The 26,700-nt window shown below is 41.7% G+C and overlaps 1 protein-coding gene across 3 annotated transcripts in view; it reads left to right on the plus strand.

Moving 5' to 3' along the window:
- The first annotated feature begins 869 nt into the window (after nucleotides 1-869).
- LOC133854106 (LRR receptor-like serine/threonine-protein kinase FEI 1) overlaps nucleotides 870-26,700 on the plus strand; it is a 28,728-nt gene continuing 2,897 nt past the window's right edge. The window contains exons 1-12 of one of the 3 annotated variants that reach the window (XM_062290144.1): nucleotides 870-1,045; nucleotides 1,493-1,564; nucleotides 1,834-2,063; nucleotides 2,533-2,668; nucleotides 10,806-10,877; nucleotides 10,987-11,058; nucleotides 18,409-18,480; nucleotides 24,496-24,567; nucleotides 24,685-24,756; nucleotides 25,086-25,183; nucleotides 25,451-25,618; nucleotides 25,740-26,072. In XM_062290144.1, the coding sequence (XP_062146128.1) occupies nucleotides 1,967-2,063; nucleotides 2,533-2,668; nucleotides 10,806-10,877; nucleotides 10,987-11,058; nucleotides 18,409-18,480; nucleotides 24,496-24,567; nucleotides 24,685-24,756; nucleotides 25,086-25,183; nucleotides 25,451-25,618; nucleotides 25,740-26,072 (1,192 nt within the window). In that variant the 5' untranslated portion in view covers nucleotides 870-1,045; nucleotides 1,493-1,564; nucleotides 1,834-1,966. The remainder of the gene's footprint in view (nucleotides 1,046-1,492; nucleotides 1,565-1,833; nucleotides 2,064-2,532; nucleotides 2,669-10,805; nucleotides 10,878-10,986; nucleotides 11,059-18,408; nucleotides 18,481-24,495; nucleotides 24,568-24,684; nucleotides 24,757-25,085; nucleotides 25,184-25,450; nucleotides 25,619-25,739; nucleotides 26,073-26,700) is intronic. The other 2 variants (XM_062290143.1, XM_062290145.1) reach the window with 2 other exon arrangements.

Below are 26,700 nucleotides of genomic sequence, written 5' to 3' on the forward strand. Positions count from 1 at the left end.
AAATCTGCCATGTCCCATCCAATTCAAAGTCATCAAGTAGGATGCCTTTCATTTTTCATATTCCTTCTTCTCTTTCTCCAAAACTTTCCATTTCATCGCTTGCGAAAAGTCCTACAACTTAATTGCTGGACGCAATTGCACCGGCCAGTAACGAGAGGACCAATAATTTATAAAAATTAAACGTAATACCGTTTGTTATTGTTAAAAAATAAATAAAACCGGTTATCTGGTTAATAACCGGGTAAAAAAACCACATAACCGGCGGTTGATAAAAACCGCAATCAGTAGGCCAATTACGGTTACGGTTATTGAAATAGAAATAATCGGGGACCTCGGTTGCGGTTATGAACTACCGCAACCGGTTGTATACCCTTAATTCTAACTTTTTGGCAACCCCCTCCCCTCTCCTTCTCTTTTTCTTTTTTGTCACTTCTCCAAAATAAAAGTTTCAACTTTAAAACATTATAACTTTTTCACTTTTTATATCACATCAACAATTTTTTATTACTATTTAAATAAAAAAACCTACTACAATACAATTTTTTTTTAACTTTTTCATATCAATTTTTTTACTTTATATTACACCGATCACTTTTTATCGCAACTAAAAAAATATTCCCCTTATATTGTCAAACAAGGCCATTGTAGAGAAAATGAGCCCCATCCACCTAACCAAGCAAGTAAGGAACAGAAGACTGCTATAGTAGAGGCGGTGCTGCAAAGCTGGCAGCCTGGCACGGTCCTAGTTCTAGAAAGAAGGGAGCGTCGGTCGCACGTACGCAAGGGACCGCATTCGCACGTGCGAAAGCATTCTGTTCTCATTGGCTGTGCTGATGCCCCCACTCTTTTATTCCCAAGCATCTATTCCACATACCCAGAGACACTCACAGTCACTCTCTCTCTCTCTCTCTCTCTCTCTCTCTCACAGAATTCACACAAATCTCAGATACTTAACACCAAGGAAGGAGGGGAAGTTTTTGTTGTTATCTCTTTTTTGACACCCAAAACCTGCATTTCTCGCTCTCCAACTCAGATCGATTCCACGGTGCGTTTTGATCCTTCAATTTTCTCTTTACATTTTGGCTCGATTTCACCAAATTTACACTCTTCATAACAACTCTCTCTCTCTGTGGTTTATATTTGTGAATTTTTGAAGCTGGGTTTGTTGTCGGTGTTTTGATTTGGTTTTTGCTTACTGGGTGCTGAATTTTCCTTTTTGCTAATACAAGTTTAAGCTATGCGCTTTTGCGTGATTAAGTGAAATTTGCGAGGGCAATTTGGGCCGAATAAGTGATTTTGGCTCCCAACTTGTACTGTAGAGTCATGTTTATGGTTCAATTCATAATTGAAGCTGAAAGCCTGAAACTGCTGTTATTAGTTCTATTTCATGTAGTTATTAGATGCTTTAATTTCTGATGAGGTTGTAATTTCCTCAAATTGTAAGTTTTTTGGAAGTCTTACTGTTGTTTACAATGCTCTATTCTGGCTGTAGGTGGGTTTTGTTTCCTCTTGTTCATTGCATCTATTGGGAGCTTTTTGTTTGTAACTAATTCAACCAGAATAAGTGAGTGTCTTTTGAGTGCTCTAATTTTGGTGTCTGATTGTATTGCTGGCTTTTATGGTGCCTTTATCATTCTGAACAAGTATTCGGTGTCCCCCCCTTTTTTTTTTTTTTTTTTTTTAAAAAAAATAATGGAGGATCAGGCATGGGATACTTCTATCAACTGCATCAAGATTGAAAATATTGTTTAGTCGAGGATTTTCTAGTTATCTTCTCGTGATGGGTTTCCTTGTTGCTATTGTAGCTAAACTTAGATTTCTTTTTTCGTGCAGGTAATTATTTTATTTCTTTTGCAGCCTCTAGATGTTTTCATCACCCAGATAACTATATGGTCACGGGAGGCATTTTAGAGTTTTGTGTGTCAGATGATTTGTAGTAGCCGTATTATGCCCGGTCAGTGCCACTATGGGCATCTGTCTGATGGAATGGCAACGGTTGTGGCTTCTTTGCATTCTACCGATTTATATCCTAATGAGCAAAAGTAGAGCTATCAGTCCTGATGGTATGGTGTTTGTGTATTTGTAGTTCTTTTTTGTTGATTTTTTTTTTTTCAACTTCCCAATTAATCTTGATATCTCAAATTAGTAAAGTGCTGATGATTTATTTATTATCATCTTTATAGACATTGAACCAAAACTTGGTACCTGTACTGGAAATTGTTCTCTTAAGTTGCTACTTTTTCTTGTATGTGGTGCTGGTTGAGTTTGGTTGTAAGTAAACCATTCAACTAGTTTCACATAGGAGTTCTTAGAATTACAGCTCATCTACGGTAGTTGTTTTTGACAACACCAGACATACATTTGTATAGATATGTGATGTACCTAGACAACAATAAAGATTGAACAGTTGTATTCACTTAACTAGGTCGAGCACCCCACCTTGTTTGCTAAGTCTATGTTTCAAGCAAAAGATGGATATGCTCTTTTCTCTCTCTAATTTGTAATGTGTCAAGTCCTCTCTTTGATTTGTAGGTGAGGCACTTCTAAGTTTCAGAACAGCAGTTGTTAGTTCAGATGGATTCCTTGGTCAATGGAGACCAGAAGATCCTGACCCATGTTTTTGGAAGGGAGTGACATGTGATTCAAAAACCAAGAGAGTAATATACCTGTGAGTTCTCAGAATAACCTCTAAATATGCCTTCTATATTGTTTTTATTTTTAACGCATAATTCGTGATTGTATACTTCTGAAGTTTTTTTTTTTTTTTGATAAGAATTGTATACTTCTGAAGTTACTTAGTTATACTTAGCCCAAAGTATCTGTGCTTTTGCTTAACATATTTCTTTGTCTTTTGGGTACAAAGCAATTACTTTGAGGTGCATGCCTAATAAATTCAAAACAGAACCTCTTTAGATTTTGCCCTTGACGATCATGAGATTCTTTCTTAGAATTATGCCAAAAGTTTTAAATGCAAAGTAGGCATCTTCTCTTAATAAAATGAGTTAGAACATCATTTAATAACCCTTTTCTCAAATCTGTATGTAAGTGTGATTCTTAATTTCATTGGTATTAAACTACCAAATTGCCATATAATGCCCTGATTGGACCTTTGTTCTTTATGACATGTATCTGACTGCCTGTATTGGGCTGCACGTAAGTTGTTTTGAAAATTGGATATCTAAATTTCATCCCATCAAATTTGAATTAGAGACTCCAAAGAACTTCAAATATACTGACCAAATTTAAACATATGGCTTTTACTATCATCCACAATTTAAATGGTCATACTGGATTATGAAAGAAAATTCTCCTAGACAAGTATTATTCTATCACAGGATAGTTTGTGGAATTTGAACTGCCTTGGGGTCTACAACTGCATGATCTGAAGTAATGTTTAATTTTCTTATGTTCCAAAAGCGTGTATGCTGTAGAGTTGAGTAGATAAGTTTCATGTTTAGGATTCATGATGCCTGTGGCTTAAATTAAGGTGGTATGGGGTTTATGAGTAAACACGAGTTGTTGAGTGATTGGTCAAGGGAAAGGTTGATGGCATGGTTCTCTGGATCCTGAGGTTCATGGTGTCCTTTCCAGGAAAAAGATATGTTATTATGCTGTTTATGTGTCCGCTAAATAGGAAGCAGTTAATGAGCGGTGGAGGTGGTGTTTGTAGTTCTAATGTTTTTTTTCTTCAAGTAAACTGTTCTTCTATCACAATCTTATATTCTCTTTCTTATCATGGGCAAAGAGAGGGAGCCTATTTGTCCACAAGTTTAGTTAAATATCATCTTTCTTTGAACACTATTTTGAGATTGACTAGATCATCCAAAGTTGGTCTTTTCTATGTCAGGACTTGGATGTCATCCAAATGTATTTCTCTCATGGTAAGTTATCCAAGGATGGTGTATTTAATTATTTCAAACCTTGGATGTCAATAAAGGAATCCAATATTGGATTCATTATCTTAAAGAGTTTAAACTCAGTTTCTTTTCTTTTTTTTTCCTTTTTAATGGAGGATCAGGCATAGGATACTTCATTCTTCCAATAGATGAAGAAGCTTGTTTCTGCCTTCTTTTGGGAAGTGGTTATTGTGTAATGCTTGTGAGAGAGAGGCCCTGTGGAGATTGATAGCGGACCTTAAATATGGTAGTCAGTGGGGTGGGTGGTGCTTTAACAAAGTCAATGGGCGGTATGGGGTGGGTTTCTGGAAATTCATTAGGAGGGATTGAGGAGTTTTCTAGTTTTACTAGATTTATGGTGGGGGACGACTCCAAAATTAGTTTATGGCATGACGTATGGTGTGGGGAGCAGACCCTTAAGGGAGCGTATACGGAGTTGTTTAGCATTGTCTACCTTAGGGATGCATCCGTGACTAATCATCTTCACTTCTCTAATGGCTCTCCTTCGTGGAATGTTAACTTTGTTAGAGTGGCACATGGTTGGGAGTTTGAATTCTTTACTTCGCTATTCGATCAGTTGAATTCCATTGGATTGAGATAGGATGGTGTAAAAAAGCTTTTTTGGATACCCTCCAAGAGAAAGCAGTTTGAGTTAAGAACGTTCTAAAATGTCTTAATCCCCCATGACAGCACTCCTTTCTCTTAGGGGCGTATTTGGCAGAGTAAGGATTTTTTGAAAGTGGTTTTCTTTGCTTGGTTGACCTCTTTAGGTAAGATCCTCACTTTGGATAACTTAAGGAAGTGACATTTCATTGTGGTAGATTGGTGCTGCTTGTGTAAGAAGAATGGGGAAGCTGTTGGCCACCTTTTACTCTATTGTGAGACAGCTAGTGCCTTATGGAACTCTATTTTCAGCTTGTTCGGTTTAGCATGGGCCATGCCTCGTCGAGTGAGAGATCTCTTTTCTTGTTAAAGAGGGAAGTTTGGTAGCCCTTAAAGTGAAGCTGTTTGGAAGATGATTCCGCTCGTGTATTTGAAGAGAAATAAATGACCGAAACTTTGAAGATAGAGAGAGGACGGTGGCGGAATTAAAGATCTTTTTCTCCAATACCCTTTTCCATTGGATGGCTGATGCAGCAGCTATATGACTAACAACACAAACTAACAGAGTTTTTGCACTACACCTACTAATTGTCACAAGAACACACTGACACACTGACACACTGTGAATCAACAATGGCGTCTCACCATTGCTTTGAGAAGTCTCATCTCAACAAAGACGGCTGCTGGAAATTCTTAATAATTATTCAATACCTCAAATCCCTTAACAACAATGCACTTAAATAGTGTTTACAAAAAAGACTAACAAACCCTTAACCCTATATGATCTCTCGGGGCCAAGCCCATTATTGAAAACAACATATAACTAACCCTATTATGCCTTATTAAAAGTAGGAAAATTACTTTGCAAACCAAGTAATCCTAAAAATACTAATAACCACCATGCTATCCCGTGGTCGACCTTCAATTCCCCCCTCCTGAAAAAGAACTCGACGAACCAAATATTCCTCATAGAGATCGGGGTCAAGATGTTAAGCCTCTTCAGTTTTAAGCCAGCTAGCATCCGACAGTGGACGATTCTTCCAACGAACAAGGAACTTCTGATAGCCACCTTGTCGTGTGGACACCAACTGATCATGAAGAATAGCATCAATTTGATCACGTGGTTGAGCATGTGGAGGAAGAATGGCAGAAGGAAGAGTTGCAACAGCAGCAGGAGTGGTTGCATTAGGGCTGCCCGGATAAGCTGTAAGATCTTCCACATTGAAAATGGGGCTAATTGACAGGTCGTCAGGAAGGGCCAAATGGTAAGCATTGGCACCCAACCACTTGAGAATCTTGAAGGGCCCAGCTTGGCGATGGTGGAGCTTATGGAAAGTACCTCGGGGAAAACGTTCGGGGCGTAACCGAACTAGCACAAAGTCACCAACCTCAAAAGAAACTGGACGACGATGAAGGTCGGCGTGTTTTTTATATTTCTCAGCACTAAGTACCAATCTGCGACGCACCCCCTCATGTATGCTTTGAATGTGGTGAGAAAACTCATCAACCCCTTGACTAGTAGGAGAGTGTAGAGGCATAGGGGTGAGGTCCAAAGGAACCTAAGGGCGCCAACTTGTGACAATCTCGAATGGGGAGAGCCTTATGCTACAATTAACAAAACTATTGTAAGCAAAATCCGCGTGAGGCAGAAGTAAGTCCCATGTAGTATGATGATTGGTGACTAAGCATTGCAGTAAGTTGGCCAGGCTTCTATTAACTACCTCTGTTTGGCCATCGGTTTGAGGGTGGAAAGCACTTGAAAACTTGAGTTTAGTGCCCATTTTAGCCCAAAATGTCTTCCAAAAATAACTGACGAACTGTACATCACGACCGCGCGATCTCGGCGAAGAACAATGTTGCAACCCGCGAAGCATCAAATGTTTTGGCACATGGAATAGGGAGGGGAGTGTACAGGCCAGCATTTGTCTTGCTTCCCTTGACGAGTTGGCATGTCCGACAGTGTTTGAGGATTGTGACTACATCATGTCGAAGTTAGGGCCAAAAGAAACGGTCTTCCACCAAAATCAACGTTTTATCCCAGCCAAAATGGTTAGCGAGGCCTCTAGAGTGTAGCTTAGCAATCACAAATTCTTGTAGTGAGGACCGGGGAAGGCATAATCGGGTGCCTTTGAAGAGATAGCCATCATGTATGCTGAAATCGATGTTAGTGGGCCGGGACTCATCCGTTAACTGGAGATACACGGGACCAAAATCCGGGTCAACCCTGTAAGTGGCAGGTAGATTAGCAAAACAGGGGACGTCCATGGTTAAATTCTGAAGTAGGAGAGACTTGCAGCTAAGGGCATCAGCGTCACGATTTTCAACTCCCGCTTTGTGTTTGAGCACGAATGTGAACTACTGGAGGTAATCGAACCAACGAGCATGTTTGGAGTTGAGTTTCTTTTGGGAGTGATGTGTCGAAGTGAGTCGTGATCAGTAAACAAGATAAACTCAGTGTGAATTAGATAGTGTCTCCAATGCTTAACAAATTGCACCATAGCATACAACTTGAGTTCATAAGTGGAGTACCTACTTTTCACCTCATTGAGTTTCTCACTGAAGAAGGCTATGGGATGGCCCTGCTAGCTGAGGTCTCCCCCAATGCCGGAATGCGAAGCATCACAAGCGACCTCGAAAGGAAGCTCAAAGTTGGGCACTCTAAGAACTAGTGCTTCCGTGAGCAACAATTTGATCTTTTGGAACCTTGGCAGAAATAGTGGTCCACAAAAATGCCCCCTTCTGGGTATGCTCTATGATCGGAGCCATAATGAAGCTGAACACTTTGATAAATCGTCTGTAAACTGATGCAAGACCATGAAAACTCTGGACTTCATGGATGTTGTTGGGAGTTGGCCACTCCAAAACTGCTCGCACCTTCTCAGGGTCGGCAGAGACGCCCTCAGAGGACACAATGAACCCCCAAAACAACACGCTGGACTGGGCAAAAGAACACTTCTTGAGGTTAATAAAAAAACTCTCAAAGCATAGAGTACGCAATACCTGGGTTAAGTGTTCCACGTGCTCCTCCAAAGTCTTGCTAAAAATCAGAATATCATCAAAATAGACCACCACAAACTTGTCAATGAATGGCCGCAGAATTTGAGTTATCACTCGCATGAAGGTGCTTGGAGCATTAGTGAGTCTGAAGGGCATAACAAGCCACTTAAAAAGCCCATCTCTTGTTTTGAACGCTGTCTTCCACTCATCGTCGGGGCGGAGACTAATCTGGTGGTAGCCACTCCTCAAGTCGAATTTGGAAAAAATTGTTGCACCATGCAATATGTCCAACATATCATCAAGGTGCGGAATGGGGAACTGATACTTGATGGTAATTTTGTTAATAGCACGGCTGTCCACACACATACGCCAATTGCCATTCTTCTTGGGTGTTAATAATGCGGGCACGGCACATGGGCTCAAACTTTCCCGGATGAACCCATGCTCAAGTAGCTCGGTAACTTGGCGGTGTAATTCTTGGTGCTCGGTTGGACTCATGCGGTATGCTGGTAGGTTAGGTAAAGAAAATCCCGGGACAAGACCAATGATGTGCTGGATGGACCGCATGGGTGGTAGTATGCGTGGTAGCTCCTCGGGAGTCAATTCCCTGAACTCTTCCAGTACCGATTGAATCTCCATCGGATGTGATGTTGTAGCTTCTGCGCTGGTGGGTCGGGTGATGACTGCCAGCACAAACTCCAGTTCGTGGCATGCTTCCTCAAACTTCCTCATGGTGAGGATTCCGCTATTGTCACGAGGGCTATCAAAATCCTGCAATTTCATGGGCTGAAGAGTAAACCGGCGTCCCTCAAAGTTAAGGAGTAGGTATTGCCATGTCCATCGCAATGGACTTTCTTGTCAAACAACCATGGTCGTCCCAGCAAGAGATGACATGCCTTCATGGGCATGACATTGCACCACACTGAATCACTGTAGTTTTTGCCCAAGGAGAAAGAAAGTAAGCATCAATTCTTAACGGGTATTGATGTGTCATCCACCTAGCTGAGTTTATACGGCTTGGGATGCTTTTCCAAGGGGAGTTTCAGCTTCTGGACAGTTTCTTGGGAGGCCACATTCATGCCGCTATCATTATCAATGATGACATTTAGTGCTTTGCCTTTATGTTCAACCCGGGTATGAAAAATGTTGTTGCGAAGCCATTCTTCCTCTACCTTGTCTTCTTTGCCTTGCCCCGCTAAAATACGTTGAATGACACAAACAGGTAGACTGGAACTCTCTAGGATTTCTTCTTCAACTTCCTCATCTGCCCCTTCATGATGCTCTTCAACGGGTGCAAGGTTGTGCACTCCTAGTTTTTGGTGTGGTAGTTCTTCTTCACAGACTACTGTAAACTTCTGATCCTTCGTGGGGCACACCACTGCATAATGACCCTTTTCACCACACTTGTAACATTCGTCTCGGGTCTTGTCATTCCGTGCTCCCATGGAATCTTTCGACCTCCTATCATCATACGAATTCCACCCAGATGAGCTGTGTGGTTTCGGTTTTTCAAAGTGATTGCTTCCGACTGTTCGGGCTTGAGGTTTGTTGGAAGCTACTGGTGCAGAGTTGCTCCAACTCGATTGGGAACGTCTAGGCATTGCCTGCTGGAATTGCTATTCAAGTCGGAACGCAAATTGGTAAGCCTCTTCCACACTCATGAGACGCATGGTAAGGAGCTCCTTTCGGATGTCCTCTCGTAGTCCTGCCCTGAATCGAGCTAATGTTTGCCGCCCTGTTTCCTCAATCTGACTTCTAATACTTAAATCATGAAACTTGTTGGTATATTCATCAACAATCATATTGCCCTACCGCGATAGGATTAATTCTTCAAACAATGAGTCCTCATAGTCTAAAGGAAGATACTTTTCCTGGAGTTTCATCTTCATCTCATCCCAATTGGTGATAGGCGGTTGTTTAAGCCGATACAAACGCTCCTCCACACTTTGCCACCAAACTCGAGCTTGCCCTTTAAGTTTCATCTTCGCAAACTTGGCTCGCCTATCTAATGATAATCCGGACCAATCAAAGTAGTCTTCTAAGGACGTGAGCCAATCCTGAAAAGCATTGGGTTCTAGTTTCCCATGATAATCGGGGACATCGGCACGAACCCTTATAGCAGTGTCTTCCATCCGGGACTCCAAACGCTCTGTTCGATCCATAAAGGGTGATCCTTCACGTCGGTAATGATACCCACTGTCCAAGGGCGGGGTATGCTGTGTGATTCTTGGGCCATGGAAAGAAGAATGGTGCACCAACGGCACGTATCCTCCAGTAACGGTGTCCGTCAAGATGGCTTTCTCCTTGCGCGGACCGTTGTCTTGATCATGCTCTTCTTTGTTCTTTTCCCCCGAACTTTCAGGTTTGTCAAACATGTGAGTCTAGATCACGTCCATCTGTTGATTCAAGGACCGCAATTGCTCCAGAACTTCACCCATCATCTCATGTTGCTGTTGGGGCGTAGGAGCGGCGCCATATTGTCTTCCAATTGATGCAGCAGCAATATTACTAACAACACAAACTAAAAAAGTTTCTGCACTACGCCTACTAACAGTCACAAGAAGACACTGTGAATCAACAATGGCGTCTCACCATTGCTTTGAGAAGTCTCATCTCAACAAAGACGGCTGCTGGAAATTCTTAATAATTATTCAATACCTCAAATCCCTTACAACAATGCTTAGGGGCGCATTATGCTTATATATAAAGTTTTCTTACTTATAAAAAAAAAACAATGCACTAAAATTGGGTTTACAAAAAAGACTAACAAACCCTTAACCCTATATGATCTCTCAGGGCCAAGCCCATTATTGCAAAACAACATATAACTAAGCTTATTACGCCTTATTAAAAATAGGAAAATTACTTGCAAACCAAGTAATCCTAAAAATACTAATAACCACCATGTTGTCTCGTGGTCCACCATCAATGGCTGCCTATGATTGTTTTTATATTTCTAGTTTTCATGAATTTTGTTCTTTTTTCTTGTTTTTGGTTAAATGTCTCTCTTGTATACATCATGTGTATTTGGGTGCGCCATTTGGTTTTTATTGAAATTTGATTATTTATATATATATATAAAAAAAAAGTAGATATCTAGTTCTCTTTTTATTACATTTTTCTTTTTGCTTTCTCTTCTATGAAATTTATTGGATCACGTAATGTGTGATAAAGTATGATGCCTGGGAAGGCTGGGATGGAAAATTTGGAAATGGACACATGATAGGAGACAATTTAGCAAATGTGTATGAAATGTATTGTCTTTGAATCTATGATGCTAAATATGTTTTGTTCTTAATTATCTTGCAGGAGAGTTCCTTATCACAAACTGAGTGGATCTCTTTCACCTGATCTTGGGAAACTAGAACACTTGAAGATTTTGTATGTATTTCCAAGCTCTATTTTTTTTCCCCTTGGTAGTTTCTGCATTTTTGCTATATTGAAATGCGTGATGCAGCAGCTGATGCTATTATGATGTATCATCTTGTAGAGCTCTTCATAACAACAACTTCTATGGGGCAATTCCTTCAGAATTGGGAAATTGCACGCGTTTGCAGGGAGTGTAAGTACCACCATTGTTTCTCCTACATCAGACACATGCTTATGTTTATTGACTAAATCATATTTATTTATGCGACATCTATATAGCATGAACAGAGAAAAGTAACCTTCTGGATGCCTTAGGCAGAATTTATCAGCCCCAGGCTGATCAAGAAGAGGTAATAGTAAGGATGCCCTCCTTGAAGAGACAATTCAGATTAGATAACTTATTTAAAATCATTACTAAATCTGATTTTATAGTGAGGCCTATTTCCTTCGCAAGGGAAGAGCTAGAACTTCGGTTGGACACTTTTGTCCATCTTGGGTGATTTAGCCCTTCTGACTTTCATTATATGCACGTCCCTTAAATATGTATGAGCTCTTCCTTTTAAGGGGATTCTTCTCCTTCCCCTTTGTACTCTCTCTTCTATCTGTATAAAAATTGCTTATTAATTATGGAAAAGAGTGTGCCGTTTCCCATTTAAAAGGGGATTGTTAAGATCTAAAATAAGTAGTTAAGGGAATGGTGAAAATATAGTGAGTTTTGACGGGTTTTGGCCTGTCCTCGACCTTTTTCGAACATCTTTGTCATATAGACAGATGTGCTGTGTATTGTAATTTGTGGTTTGTGAACCTTGGTTAGCATGGTGACTTCATGATTAATTGGTCTACCTAGTCTTGTATATTTGTTGATAACAATGAAGTATTTTGCCTGGACCTTCATGTCCTCAAGCCTCAAGAAAGTAAATGGCTGCGTCTTTGTCTTAGATCGATAATGTTTTCATTGTTTATGGATTAAAGTTTATTTTAGATGCATTAAGATGGTTGCATCTTTTGGTCCTTCCACTTTGCCGTTAGCAAGGGTGCCAAGGTGGTTGAAAGCTCCTAATGTAGTCGGGACGAAGGTGGTTCAGAGGCCTGTGAAGACGGCCCAGACGACGATGACGATGGCCACTTCTGCTCTGGCAAAGGGTTTTCATGCCCAGGCGAAGGCTCCTTCATTTCTGGCGCTACTTCACCATTCTCCAACGAAGACAGCCTCACCATTCTCCAACGAAGACAGCCACATCGAAGGTAGCAGCTTCTGTGAAGGCAATTTCGGCGAAGGAAGCTCCTGTGAAGACAGCTTTGGCGATGCACTGGGGTCCTTAGCCCTCTGTTTCTTCTGCTACGTTGGGAAGGGTGACGACTATGATAGACATAGGGGTTACAGAATGTAAGACCCATTTTGGTGAAAGTTTTGATTTACTCAGCTAGAGAATGACGTTAGTGAGGCTTTAAGAGGAACTTGTGTTTTGTCTATCGGGTTTAGCTTTGTTTGAGGGTGATTTGTTGGATAGTGGGCCTAAACCTTCCGGTAAGGCTTTTGCTTCTCGGCCCAAGCCTAGGAACCGTGTCCCAAAAGAGCTTGCTTCCCTGGGCTTCAGAGATCCCTGACCCAAGTCCAAAAAGACTTTGGGTTTTTTGTGGGCCCCAGTTTCTTCGGCGCCAGCCCATTACCCAAAAGGGAAAGTCCCATGCCCTTTACTGTAAACCGGCTCAAGTTCGTGTTCGAGGCCAAGGTCGTCTCGGGCCCCTGTTTGGAGGAGGCTTCTTCAGGCTTTTATGAACCCCGACCCATTTCGAATCCCTTTATTTAGGAGTTTTCTCTGGGCTCAGGCGTGGGTCAGCCCAGCGACCCAGGTGCCTCAAGTTCTTCTCTGGAGGCTTTTTTACTAGGCTCAAACGCAGGTCTGCTGTCTGTTGCCGGTTGTATTCCCACCACGCCTCGACTGCCAGTGACCGAGGGGAACTTTTGCACCGTGTCACCCGGCGGGGCTTCCGGCGACCCAGTCTCTTCTCCGCTCCAAGCAGCATTGGATCCCTCGAAGGGGAAGGCCTTTATGACTCCGGTGATTTCGTTCTTTTCAGAGAGGGGGGGGGGGGGGGGGGGGGCTTCCTCTTCAGCGAGGCAACAGTTTCTCCTTCCCAATGGGCTCTTCGGCGAGACAACAAAGTTGCCTTTGGATTCTCCAGCATTCCAGGTTCTTCCTGGTGGGCTCTCTGGCTCTCCCCTCTTTGTTTCGCTCCCTGTGGTGGGTGAGGGATGGAGTTACCTTCTTCCTCCTCCTGCAGCTACGTTGGGGTTTGAATCCTCCTCTTTGGTTGTGTTCTCTCCTTTCCCTCCAACAGTCTCTCCCCCCCTCTTTGTGATAGGTGGAGATGGTGGGGAATTGCCTTGTTTCCTCTGTTGCCTTAAATAATCGTGATGTCTTAGAGATGGAGTTATTCGCAGAGGCGGAACCCTCCCCCTTGCCTTGCTGCCCACCAACTAAGTTCAAGCGGAAGGTCGGGGTGCGGTCTTCAGATTGAGTTTTGTAGTTGCTAGAGGAATTTAGTCTCTTTGTGGGCCTTTCTTGCGATGGTTTTGAAGGAAGACTTTCGACTTTGTTTACAGATATTATAGCAAGTAATGAAGCTCAGGGTGCGGGCTCCCGTTCGAAAGTGGGAAAAAAAGGTGTTATAGAAATTAATGGTTTGTTCAGCTCCATCAACTATGACGCTCGTAGTGGGAGTGTTTCTTGTGGTAGGAACAAGGGGAGGATTCAAAGAGGTTTTACATGAATCTCAGGTTGATTTCTTGGAATGTTAGAGGGCTAAATCAAGGTTGCGAGCGGTTGAAAATCAGAATTCTCCTTAGGCAGTGGAAGGCAGACATCATATGCTTGCAGGAAACTAAAATGGAGCTTATTTCTAACAATATTGTGAGAAGCCTTTGGGGGTGCCAGTTTCTTGATTGGTGCTATCTTCCTTCTAGTGGGGCTTCCGGTGGCATCCTGCTGATGTGAGATAGGAGGGTTGTGGAAAAGATTGAGGTGTGTGTGGAGGAGTATGTTGTGGCCTGCTCTTTTAGAAATATTGTAGATAACTTGGGCTTTTGTTGGGGTATATGGTCCTAATCTTGATAGTCATCGAAGGTCTTTATGGGACGAATTGGCTAGCTTGCTTAGTTGGTGGGATTCACCTTGGTGCATTGGTGGTGATTTCAATGTCATCCGCTTTCCCTGCAAAAGATTAGGAGTCACTTGCCTTTCTCCCGCGATGATGGAGTTTTTTGATTTTATTTCAGAGCAAGGTCTAATGGATGTTCCCCTTGCAAGAGGGTCGTTCATGTGGTCCAATAATTCCTCTTGGCCAAGGCTTGACATGTTTCATGTTTCTCCGGATTGGGAAGCTAAATATCTTGGGCTCTCCAGAAGAGGGTTCCTCGTTTGTGCTCTGACTACTTTCCTATCCTCCTTGTCTGTGGCAGCATCCAAGTGAGGAAAAACATTTTAAGTTTAAGAATATGTGGCTGAAGGAAGAGGGGTTTGTGGTTAGGGTGAGGCTTTGGTGGGCGTTTTATACCTTTCAAGGCTCCCATGGTTTTTCTTGCTAAAAAATTGAAGGCTATAAAGGTCTATCCCAAATTGTGGAATGAATAGGTGTTTGGAAATGTAGACTCTCCTAAAAAAGCTCGTCTTGAAGATCTGCGCACGCTTGATAGGCTTGAGGAAGAGAGAGGATTAGACTTTGAAGAGTTATTGAGGAAAAACCTGATTGATAAGTGATCTGGAAAGAATTATTCTCCAAGAAGAAAATTAGTTGGAGACAAAAATCTAGGGTTCTTTGGCTAAAGGAAGGTGACAAATGCACAAAGTTCTTTCATTGGATTGCAAACTCGAACAGGAGATCTAACTCCATTGAATCGTTGCTTGTTAGAGCATTGGCAGCAAATTCCCAACCATTTTTCCTAATTTAGAAAAAATTTAGGGAATCAAACTACTTTTTTTTTTTTTTTTTTTTTTTTTTTTTTTTCCCCTATACAAAAACACCCCACAATAGCTTCCCTTTATCTTTCCCTATAGATTAAAATATATATATATATATATATATATATATATATATATATATATATATATATATATATATATATATATATATATATATATATATATATATATATTTTACCTTTTATGTATTTATTTTTGCTTTATTCTAGAACAATCTCAATTTCTCTTCTCTTCTCTGTGTGTGTCCTGGTGTCTCTTTCCCCGACACCTATTACATCGATGCCATTCGAACCTACCAAACCCAGACCCAGACCCACCAGCCCCTCATTGCAGCCGACACCGTCTCCGGCTCGCTCCACCTCCTCTTGGCCAATGTCGTCGACGCCTCAATGGAGTCGGAGCTCTCGGTGCCGTAGAAGGAGCTACATGTCGGGCCGGTTTTGGGCATGGACATGATGGACAGCGCTCCATGCGGGGCTGGTGGGTATGGTTTTAGCCTTCAATGGTGGGAGGATTTGATGAAGGAGAGAGTTAGAGAGAGTGCGTAGTGCGTGAAGGAGAGAGTCACAGAGAGAGACCCTTTTTTTATTATTAAATAATGTATTGGGTAGCTACAACGTTACCCAATACATTGGGTAGCACTGTAGCTACCCAAGGAAGTCCATGAATAATAGGGCAACTGTTGTGGTGTCATTTTTTGTTAATTTTTGAAAATTTTTCCTATTTTAGGGAAGGGAACCACTTATAGGGCATCTGCTACTAGTGCTCTTAACGGCTCAGTTTCTTCAAATCAACTGGCCATCAGAGAACATATTGTTCAATTTTATGAGTCCTTATTTTCAAAGCAATACAACTGGTGGCCTAGGTTGGATGGCCTTACTTTCAACTCTTTAGCTACGGAGGAGGCCTCTCGGTTGGAGCTTCCTATTGATGAAAGGGAGGTCCTAGAGGTGGTGAAAGGTATGAACAAAGATAAGGCTCCAAGTCTCATTGGCTTTTTTCCAAGACTGCTGGGATATGATCAAGTCTTGATATCATGGGGGTCTTTTTGAATTTTCAGCTCATAGCAAATTTGTGAAAAGCCTCAATGCCGCCTCCTTTTTTTGATAAGTGAGAAAATTTCATTAAAAAAAGCTTAAGGCGCCTCTAAGTACACAGGAGCAACCCGGCTAGCCTACATAAAAGACCCAAGAAAACAAAAAGCCTCAACGCCTCCTTCATTGCCTTAATCCCTAAGACTCTTGGGGCGATATCTCTCGTACTTTCGGCCTATTAGCCTCATGATTGGTGTTTATAAGATCATTGCTAAAGTCCTTGCTAATAGAATGAGTCTTGTTATGGAGAAGATTATCTCAAAGCCTTAGAACGCATTTGTTAAAGGTAGACATATTTTGGGCTCGATCCTCATAGCCAGTGAATGCTTGGATAGCTGGATCAAGTATGTTATTCCTGGGGTACTTTGCAAGCTGGATATTACGAAAGCTTTTGATCACATCAACAGGAAGTTCTTATTGTACATGCTGAAAAAGGTGCAGTGTTGGGGAAAAATGGGTCTCTTGGATATCACACTGCATTTCTTCGGTGTGCTTCTTTGATTTGGTTAATGGCTCTTCGTCCGGCTTCTTCAATTGTTCTAGAGGGCTGAGACAGGGCGATCCTCTATCACCCCTTCTATTTGTAGTGGTTATGGAGGCTTTGAGCAAAATGTTTTCTGTTACTGTTGACAGTGGTCGTCTTTCAGGCTTTTCTGTGGGTTCTAGGCTTCCCGTGGTTAACATCTCACACTTGTTGTGAGACTAACCCTAGCCACCTCTGCTATCTTCATGTTCTCTTATTATGTTTCGAAGCCATTTCTAGCTTAAAGGTCAATCTGGCCAAATCCCTCTTGGTCCTTGTTGGCAACGTGGATAATGCTGCTGAGTTGGCTGTCATATTCTGCAGGACTTCCTCTCTGCCCTTGAAGCATCTTGGTATGTTGCTTGGGGCGTGTTACAAGGCTAAATCTATCTGGGATGGTATTGTGGTTAAGATGGAGCGTCGCTTGGCCAGTTGGAAGATTTTGTATTTGTCCAAAGGTGGACTATTATCCGATTGCAGGGTTACCCTTATCAAGAGTACTCTCTCCAATCTTCCTACGCACTTCTTGTCTCTCTTCCCCATTCCTGTTTGTGTGGCCAATCGTATTGAGAAGCTCCAAAGATACTTTTTATGGGGAAGGATAGGCGATGAATTTAAACATCACTTGGTTAGCTGGGACAAGGTCTGCTCTCCTATCTCTGAGGGAGTGCTGGAGATCAGAAATTTGACAACGTTCAATTGTGTCTTGTTAGGAAAATGGCTATAGTGTTTTGGGTTTGAGAGAGATGCGTGGGGGAGAGTAGTGGTGGATTCTAAATACGGCAGCCTATGGGGTTGGTGGTGCTCTCTCAAGTTGACAGGTGCCTTTGGGGTGTGAGTGTGGAAGAACATCAGAAAAGGTTGGAATTCTTTCTCAAGATTCACTAGTTTTGTTGTGGGGGATGGTTCCAAGATCAGCTTTTGGCATGATTTGTGGTGTGGGAACACGGCTCTTAAAGTAGCCTTTGCAGCTTTATTTGGTATTGCTCATGTAAAAGACACCCCTGTTGCTGATAATTTGGAGTTTTTTGGCAATTCCAACTAGTGGAACATGAGCTTCTCTAGGGAGGCTCACAATTGGGAGGTGGATGATTTTGCTTATTTCTTCCAGGCGTTGCACTCAATCAAAGTTAGTAGAGGCAACAAAGATAAGTTGTGGTGGGTCTCCAAAAAAGGTTTGTTCAAGGTCAAGTCCTCCTTTTACTCCTTAGCTTGCTCTGGGGTAGTCACTTTCCCTGGAAAAGCGTTTGGTGCACTCAGGCTCCTTCAAGGGGTGCCTTTTTTGTGTGGTCCACGGCTCTTGGCAAGATCTTTACCCTGGAAAACTTTAGGAAGCACCATTTTATTATGATAAACATATGCCATGTGTAAGAAGATTAGGAGTCCGTGGATAATCTTCTTCTCCACTGCGACGTGGCTTATGCTTTGTGGAGTTCTCTCTTTAGTCGTTTCGGGATGTTTTAGGTTATGCCTAGACGAGTTATCGACTTGCTTGCTTGTTGGTGGTTCTTTGGAAGGCCAAGGAGCGCTGTAGTATGGAAAATAACGCTTATTTGCCTCTTTTGGTGCTTATGGAGGGAAAGACCTTGGAAGAGATTCTATCCTCGTTCTTCCTTACATTGTACTTTTGGACTACGGCTTATGTCCACCATTTGTCTTTTACATTTGCTGACTTTCTTGCTCGCTTTTCTCTTTTTAATTAGGTGTTTCCTTTGTATACTCTTAGTGTACTAATGGGCGGCTTACACTTTTTTAATGAGATTGGTTTATTACTTATCAAAAAAAAGATTCAAATGCCGTTTTATTCAAATGCATTCCATGGTTGCATATCAAGTTGGTGACCTAGAGTACATGTCATGTGGTTACATCATTATGTTTTTTTTGATAACTGGGTAATCGTATCTGTTTATTATTGAGAGGAAATGCTGATCTGTCTTCTACAGTTACTTGCAGGGTAATTACTTGAGTGGATCTATTCCCGGCGAATTGGGCATTCTTTTGGAGCTTGAAAATTTGTAGGTTATCTTTTCTCATGTTGATTGCTTTAATTTGAACATATGCAAAGCGACATATATTTGCGTGGAAACCATACTTTCATAGATAGTAATCTGTGTCTACTTTTATGTCCTGCAAAAATAAGGAATCTGATATATGTGTGCCTTTGTTTGATTGCTTGTTTAAATTATTGGAGAGTACTGTTGTAAATATGATTCCCTCTCATAGGAAAACAATACACAACTGATACTAAAGCTTAGTAGTAGTAAGACTTTGCAAAGTTCTGGATGCTACCATACCTACAATTCTTGTAATGAATTGTTTACTTAAACTAAGAACAACACAACCAAGATGCTCAAATATTTCTGAAAAGTATAAAAAACAATGAGAACAGGGAAAGCAATTTGCTCATCTCTGCTGAAATAAGCCTTACTCTCAATAAATTGTTCAAACCTGATTATTATCCCTTCTCTTAATTGTAGTAAGGGGCCTCCATCTATAGAAACGATCGAAATTTCAAGGACCGAGAGAGGACATTGGAGGAGCTTAAGTCCTTTTTTTATTCTCTTTATACTTGGACAGCTGCATTTTTAGTTCCTTTGGTGATTAGTTTTAAGGATTTATTGTTCTTTTTTTGTCTTTCTAGGGGTAGGCATTTCTCTTGTATACTTTCTGTGTACATGGGTTGCGCTTTTAATGACATTTCGATTACAAAAAAGAAAAAGAAAAAAAGTGGGCCTCCATCTCTTTTAAATGAAAATGTATCATAATCCCCTGAATCACTTTTTTAGTGATTGTCAGACATGAAAATCTAGCCTAAGTTTATTGTATTTTATTTTTAATGAACTTACACAAAATTTACAAGGCAATGCACATGAAAAATAAGGGTATCTTATAAGTTGCAAAATGTTAAAGCAATAAGCACTAGTATTGCAAGTCATGTCCTAGGCTTATGGTCCCAATATGCTGAGATTGCAGCGGGGTTGCATGTGGAGCTATCATGCAGTGCTGATATGGAGTGGCATTTCTCTATGGAAGCGAAGAAATTCTTCTTTTTGGTGCGTGAAGATAAGGCAGAATTTCGTTTGGAGGAAAGGAGGAAAGATTTTGCTAGGTGTGTGTTCTTGGGTGTCAAATGCTTTGTTTGGCTGGTGGATACGGTTGAAGAGATGTTGAAGTCTTCGGGTGTAGAAGACTTCGCCAAGTCTTATCGTGAAGTTGAGAAGGTGCTAATGGTCTGTGGGGGCAGAAATAAGGCCAGCCGTTATCTGGAGGTGGCGGTTTCTGCAGAAGGTGGTGGGAAAGGTATCATCTAGCTTCCTGAAGGTCGTGAAGGGTGGGGATGGCGTAGGTTTGTGGGAGAGTTGCGTTAGTTGTTGGTGCCTTTTCAAGCCAAGCCTAAGTTGCAGGGTTTTGTTGAGTTTTCTTCGGCAGGGGAAGCAAGTGGGAGCAGGTGTGAAGGCTTCTTCGTCTAGGCGCTCTTTCATGGAAGTGGTGCGGACTACAATCAGTTCTCCCGCAGACTCTGGTGGGTTAAAGAAGCCGATTCTGGGCCTCTTTGATTTGTTTCTAGTGGCGGCTTGTTTTGAGTGGGAGAACGGAGGTGAGAATCTGAGATTGGCAGTGGATTGTTTTGAGATGGAGAAGAATATGGAGAAGAGGGTGGGGGCTGGTTCAGGGGAGAGCTCTGGGTCAGTGAAGAAGATGAAGAAGATGAAGGGTACTCTCATCAATCGCTCATAGAAGAAGATTCTAGGGTTTGCGTGGAGAAAGTTGTGCAATTGGTTTAAAGCTGAAGTGGGTCGGGTGGTTGGTTATGGGCTGGATCATTTACCCACAGTGTGTTTTAAAGGGTTTTGTCTAGGCCGGTTCGCATTTGAGTCCAAATTGGTTTGTGAGAAAATGGGTTCTGGCCTGGGTTCGGGACCTAGAGCAAGTCTTAGGGTTTTTTTGGGATCCTGGGTCTGTTTCCTTGCCTGAAGATGTCGTAGGTCCTCAGGCGAGGCTTGTTTCTTCACCATCGACTGTCGAAGCATTGTCTTCTTTTCCGACCGGGGATTTCGAAGTCTAGCAGAGTGGGTCTTCTCAGGTGAGGTCTCCTTTTGCCGGCGGGTGTGTTTCAGCTTAGGCAGTATCAATAGATTCTATCTTGGTGTCGGTGTTGGAGGATGTAGCTCTACCTTCTCTCTTGATCGCAAACCCTGTTGCTCCAAGGTTTTTTTTCCTCCCTCACTGACTTTCTCTTCTGATCCATTGTTTTTTGCCGCTATACCCCTTTCTTGGACAACAGAGACGGTGTCTTCTGCGTCTCTAGAAGTTTCCCTCAGGTCTAAGGGGTCTTCTTTGCCACCAGTAGGTATTGTTGATGGGTCTGTTGAGCATCAAATTCAGTCTACCTCTACCAGGCAGAAATCTTTTTCTTCCAGTGAATCTTTCTCTGGGGTGGCTGAGTTGGGAGAAAGGTTATGTCTCTCTACTCCAGCGTTGTTGGTATCTAAGCCATTTCAAAGTTACTATAGGAGGGCTAGAGAAGGCAGAGCAGTGCATTTGGATGAGCTTATTTGCAGAGACGATGGTGGCAATGAGGACAGAGTGTCAGTCGCGTTGTCATCGACTCTTGTTGCTAAGGAAGTTGGAATGGAAGGGACTCCTTCCCTTTTGGGTGGTTGCGGTTCTCCTAACGTTGAAAAGGATGAGGATTCCGGGTTTAATGGTCTGATGCAGTCTCAAAAGTGGCCGGTAGGCTATGCCTCAAATGGGAAGAGCATAGTGTGGGATTTGGGTGACGAGTTTTGGTATGGGGAGGATGGAAAATCCCCTTGCCCTTTGGGTGTTTTACATCCCAACATGCCTTTAGATTGCGCGTTAGATTGTGATGAGGGCGATGATGCATCCTTGGCAATCTTGGATGCCATTGACGAGGAGTTTCATTGAAAAACTATGGTTGCGCGCCAAAAGACCACATGTATGAGGTAGCTGTTGAACTTGAAAAGGTCCATTAACTATGGCTATGCAAGCGCACCCTCTCGGCTTTGGAAAGGGAAGGCTCACATGATGTAGTGTTGAGTGTAGGGTTGGCAATTTTTTACATGACCCGTGAACTCGACACGAACACGGCACGAGAAAATAGGGTTTGGGTTTAGTATAATTGGGTTCGGGTCATAATCGGGTCGACCCGATTATGACACGATTCTGACTCGGCAATATCATATTAAAAAAAAAGTGTAAGTGAAGAATGGGCTTTTATGCCACGGAACCGGTCCTGGACTCCTGGTGGCTCTCACTTCTCGAAGATTCTAGGGTTTTGAGGACGATTTTGTCATCGTTGGATGGGAATCAGAGGTTCTGGGAATCCTGGGACGAATTGAACATCGAGTCGCAATGCGTCAATGCGTATACGCCTCCAGTGAAGAAGCCGGAGCTGCCGGCCCTGTACTTGGGGTTTCTGGTGGGAGTGGCGAGTGTGCCAGATTTCATGTTGGGGCTGATGAGGCTGAAGGAGGAGTCGAAGAGAGCAATGGAGATGAGGAGGGTTAGGGAGAAGCTGAAGAGGAAAAAGGAGGACTTGGAGAGGATGAGGACAGAGAGAGAGATTCGTGTCTGAAACTCTGAAATCTGAATCTTGGATTCTTGATGGTAACAGCGACGAAGACGGAAGACCTAGCGCTTGATGGTAACAGCAAGTCAGCGATGAAAGACGGAAGACCCAGTGCTTGATGGTAACAGCGTCAGCGAGTCGGCAACGAAGAAGGAAGACCCAGACCCAGCAGCTGAAAGCCTGAAATTGCTGAATCAGTGAATCGTGTTACCCGGGTCGTGTTCGAGTAACACGGATGGGAAGTGGGTCGTGTTCGGGTTCCACAACTCAACCCGATTAATAATCGGGTCGGGTTCGTGTCGGACCCGATCGTGTAATCGGGTCAGTTGGGTTGACACGAACCCGACCCGCCGACCCGAATTTCCAATTCTAGTTGAGTGCCTCTTGGGTTTTGAGGTCTAGCGGGTTTGTTGGTTTATTTATTTATTTATTTTTATTTTGGGGTTGGTTTGGTTGTTCCTGTATATACTAGGGGCATCTTACGTTTTTTTTAATATATTTTTATTACTTATTAAAAAAGAAAAAGAAAAAAGAAGCCCTAGCATTGCAAGGCATCTTGAAGGTTGATTAGTTCCAAATCATATTTGGTCACAAATATTCATGTTATGTGAAGTTAAATGAGTAATGCCAAGGATCGTGGTTGATCTACTCTCTTGCTGGGGATGTAGACTAGGTTGGTACAGAAATTACGTATGGAAATTGATGCCACTATGTCTAACGTGGACATTACGGGAGAAGGCAAAGCAGTGCATTTGGATGAGAATTTAGTTGCAAAGTTTGTGGTGGCAATGAGGATAGATATTGACAATGAGACTAAGTCTCTGCAGTGCTCGAAGGGGGTGGATCCTCTACCTGTCGAGGAAGCCTCGGTGGCTGCGGCGCAGCCATTGCTGGATTTTGGTGGAGTGGCATCTTCCTTGAAGGTTGTTAAGCAATTTGTTTTGGCAAGGGGTATCCTTGGGAGGGGTTCCTCAATCTGAGTCTGTCTGTGGAACCCCTTCTCTCGCCTAAAGTGTTAGCCACGTCGTCATCTTCTCTTGTTGCTAAGGAAATTGGGGTGGAAAAGATTCCAACCCTTTTGGGTGGTTGCAGCACTCCAAATGATGAAAATGGTGAGGATTTCAAGATTAATGGCCTGATACACTCTCAGAAGTGGCCGGTAGGCGTTGTCCTGGATGGTGAGATCGTAGTGTGGGATCATGGTGATGAGATTTGGAATTGGGAGGATGGAGAATCCCCTTTCCCTTTGGGAAATTTACATCCCGACATGCCCTTGGATTGGGCGATGGATGGTGTTCGTGGGGAGGATTCGTCCTTGTCCATCCTGGATGCCCATTGAAGAGGGGTTTCATCGGGAAAAAATGATAGTGCGCTAAAAGACCAAAGGCAGGAGATACCTTTTAAACTTGAAAAGCTTCATTAACTACGACGAAGCAGGTGCACCCTCTAGGCTTGGAAAGGCAAGGCTTACATGATGTAATGTTGTGTGCCTTTTGTGGGTCTTGAGGTTTTAGGGTCTAGTGAGTTGGTGGGTTTCTTTTTTCTCTCTCTTTTTTTTTGGGCTGGTTTGATGGTGGTTTCTATATATACTTTTTGTGTACTTAGGGATATCTTACGCTTTGTTTTAATAAATTTTTTATTACTTATAATAAAAAAGAAATTCTTGGTCTTTTAAAGGATTGAACTTCCTTTAGAGATTGAAGCATCTATTTTTCAAATTGTTTTTTCACTGAATGTCTTTGGATTGTAACATTCTGTGTGATTCCGGCGTACCTTGTTATTATAATTAATTAAGTATTAGTTATCAAGGAAAAAGTTGAACCAAATTATGCCTATCAAATATTAATTACAGATGAAATGAGCCTAAGTTAATATGGTTTACAGAGTTGAAAGCATCACAATATGTTGTCTGAGTGGAAAAATGTGAAAGCAATGGTCGCTATTGTTGAAGTAAATTATGCCTACCAAATATTAACTCAGATGTTATAAGCTGGACTTAACTCCAAGGGCCTGGCTTAAGTGGTAAGGGTCGTGGTCTTTGTAGTAGTCCTATGAGGTCTAAGGTTCGAATCCCCTTAGGTGCATATAATTCCTTGGGGCCAGTTCGCCAGAGTATTACCCGATCCGTATGGAAATGGTGCTTTATACGGGTTCCAAGTTTACCTGACAAGGGTGAGTACACGAAGTTGTCCTGCCTCGGAGGGGTTCCTCATCATAAAAAAGAAAAAAGAAAAAAGAAAAAGAAAAGAAAGCCTGCCTTGGAGGGAGGGAGGGAGGTTATTGCAACACTGCAACACTCTTTCATTAAGACCTTTAATCAGTTTATACAAATTATTTGATTGAATCTAGTTTGTGTTTTGCAGATGAATTTTGTAAAACAGAAAAAAAAACATTTATATTCATTAAAACAGATGAATTTTGTCTTCTGCTATTACAGGGATATTTCAAGTAACTCTCTGAGTGGATATATCCCTCGATCACTTGGGAAGTTGGATAAGCTTGTTAATTTGTGAGTGGCTCCTCTGGTCATATTGGTGCTTCGAAATGGTTTTTCTTTTTAATGGCATGTGAATATGTAACATCAAAACTAATGATTATTATTGTTGCCTTTTTGGACATTTTGAAGCAATGTGTCAACCAATTTTCTGATAGGGCCAATACCCTCTGATGGTGTGCTAATCAACTTCACAGAAAGCTCGTAAGTGCCGCTTGTCCTGATCTGTTATATTTATAATGTTTATTTTATCATCTAGCTGATCTTGATTAATAATTCATGAGAGATTCTAGGGTGTTCTCTATGCTATTATTTCCTTTTAATCATTTTGTTTGCTGGTAAGAGACGAGTATTATTAATGAAATATTACAGAATATTGTTGATGAAAGGGAAGGCGACAGATTTCATTGCTACTCTACTCGTGACAAAACTTTGGTTATGATCCGTAGCCTGCCACTGTCACTGACCAGTTGTACTAAGCTAAACAGTTAGGGTACTTATACAGTTAATTTTTTTAAAAAAAATTCTTGCAGCTTTGTTGGCAATCGTGGTTTGTGTGGTAAACAAATCAACATGGCGTGCAAGGATGATGGTGGAGGACCTGGAACAAATCCCCAATCTCCAACCTCAGGTAAATAATTACACATAGGAGCTTCATTGGCTGTGTTTTATTTCACTGGAGATAGATGGAATTTTTGGATCATGGAGCAATAAGCTTCCATTTATTAGACAGTGAGGCTTGTACTATTTGTATGGTTTTCATATTGATCTGAAGTGTTGGTAAAGTCCTGATGGAACTCAATAGTTTTAGTTAATAGATTCATACTTTTGACATCGTTGTATTCAACACTGGATTGATTCTGATGACTTAATACTATCTAAATTTCACTTTTTGTAGCCCAAAATCAGGCGGTAAGAAAGAAGTACTCTGGGCGACTGCTTATTAGTGCATCAGCAACAGTGGGTGCGTTACTTCTGGTTGCGCTTATGTGTTTTTGGGGTTGCTTTCTATACAAGAAGTTTGGTAAAAATGACGGTAGAACTCTTGCAATGGACGTCAGTGGAGGTACTTTTTCTTGACTAATATCTTTGTTATTAAACATCTGTTTGAGTTCTTCATTTGCATCCATTCCTACAGGAGTTCCTAGAATTCGACATTCCTAAATACAAAGTATTATATATGTCAGGTGCATCAATTGTAATGTTTCATGGAGATTTGCCATACTCTTCAAAGGACATCATAAAGAAATTGGAGACTTTGAATGATGAGCACATAATAGGTTGTGGGGGCTTTGGAAAAGTGTACAAGCTTGCAATGGATGATGGCAATATATTCGCTTTGAAAAGAATTTTAAAAATGAATGAGGGCTTTGATCGTTTTTTCGAGAGAGAGCTAGAAATTCTTGGAAGCATAAAACACCGATACCTAGTGAATTTGCGAGGTTATTGCAAGTCTCCTTCATCAAAATTGTTAATTTATGATTTTCTTCCTGGTGGTAGCCTTGATGAAGCTCTTCATGGTACGGTTTTTCTCTTATTTTAATTTTGTTTGTTTCTGTATTCTTACAAATGGAATAGGTTAACCTATATCATTACATTATTGCTTGTGCATGACATTATGGACATGTGGCTCTTTATTAGGCTCAATGCTTGCATACAGGGTAGCCCTCTACTCAATTTCCTATCATACAATCACCCAGAAAGTGTATAATATTCATTGATACGGGAATTTAGCCATATTTAGAACTTTCTAGCCATACTAGAAGTGAAGTCTAATCGTTTGAAGTGAAGTCTTACTATCATGTGTTATCTACTCCTGTAAGTTCCCCTTTTTCCTTTGGAAGAGTATTTGGAAAGTTAATACTCCCTCGATAGTGATGTTCTTTGTGTGGACAGCGGCATTAAGGAATATCTTAACTTTGAATAATTTACCAAAGATGAATGTTATTGTAGTGGATTTGTGTTGTATGTGTAAGAAAAGTGGAGTGTCTATTGATCACCTGCTTCATTGTGAGGTTTTGAGAGAATTATGGAGTTCGCTTTTCCAGTTGTTTGGTGTTAAATGAGTTATGCCTTGAAGGGTGTGAGAGTTATTGGTGAGTTGGCTAGAACTTTGGCAACCATTTTCTCCACTACCATCTTCTCTAC

This window comes from Alnus glutinosa, chromosome 13, assembly GCF_958979055.1.
Source record: "Alnus glutinosa chromosome 13, dhAlnGlut1.1, whole genome shotgun sequence".
Classification (NCBI taxonomy): Eukaryota; Viridiplantae; Streptophyta; class Magnoliopsida; order Fagales; family Betulaceae; genus Alnus; species Alnus glutinosa.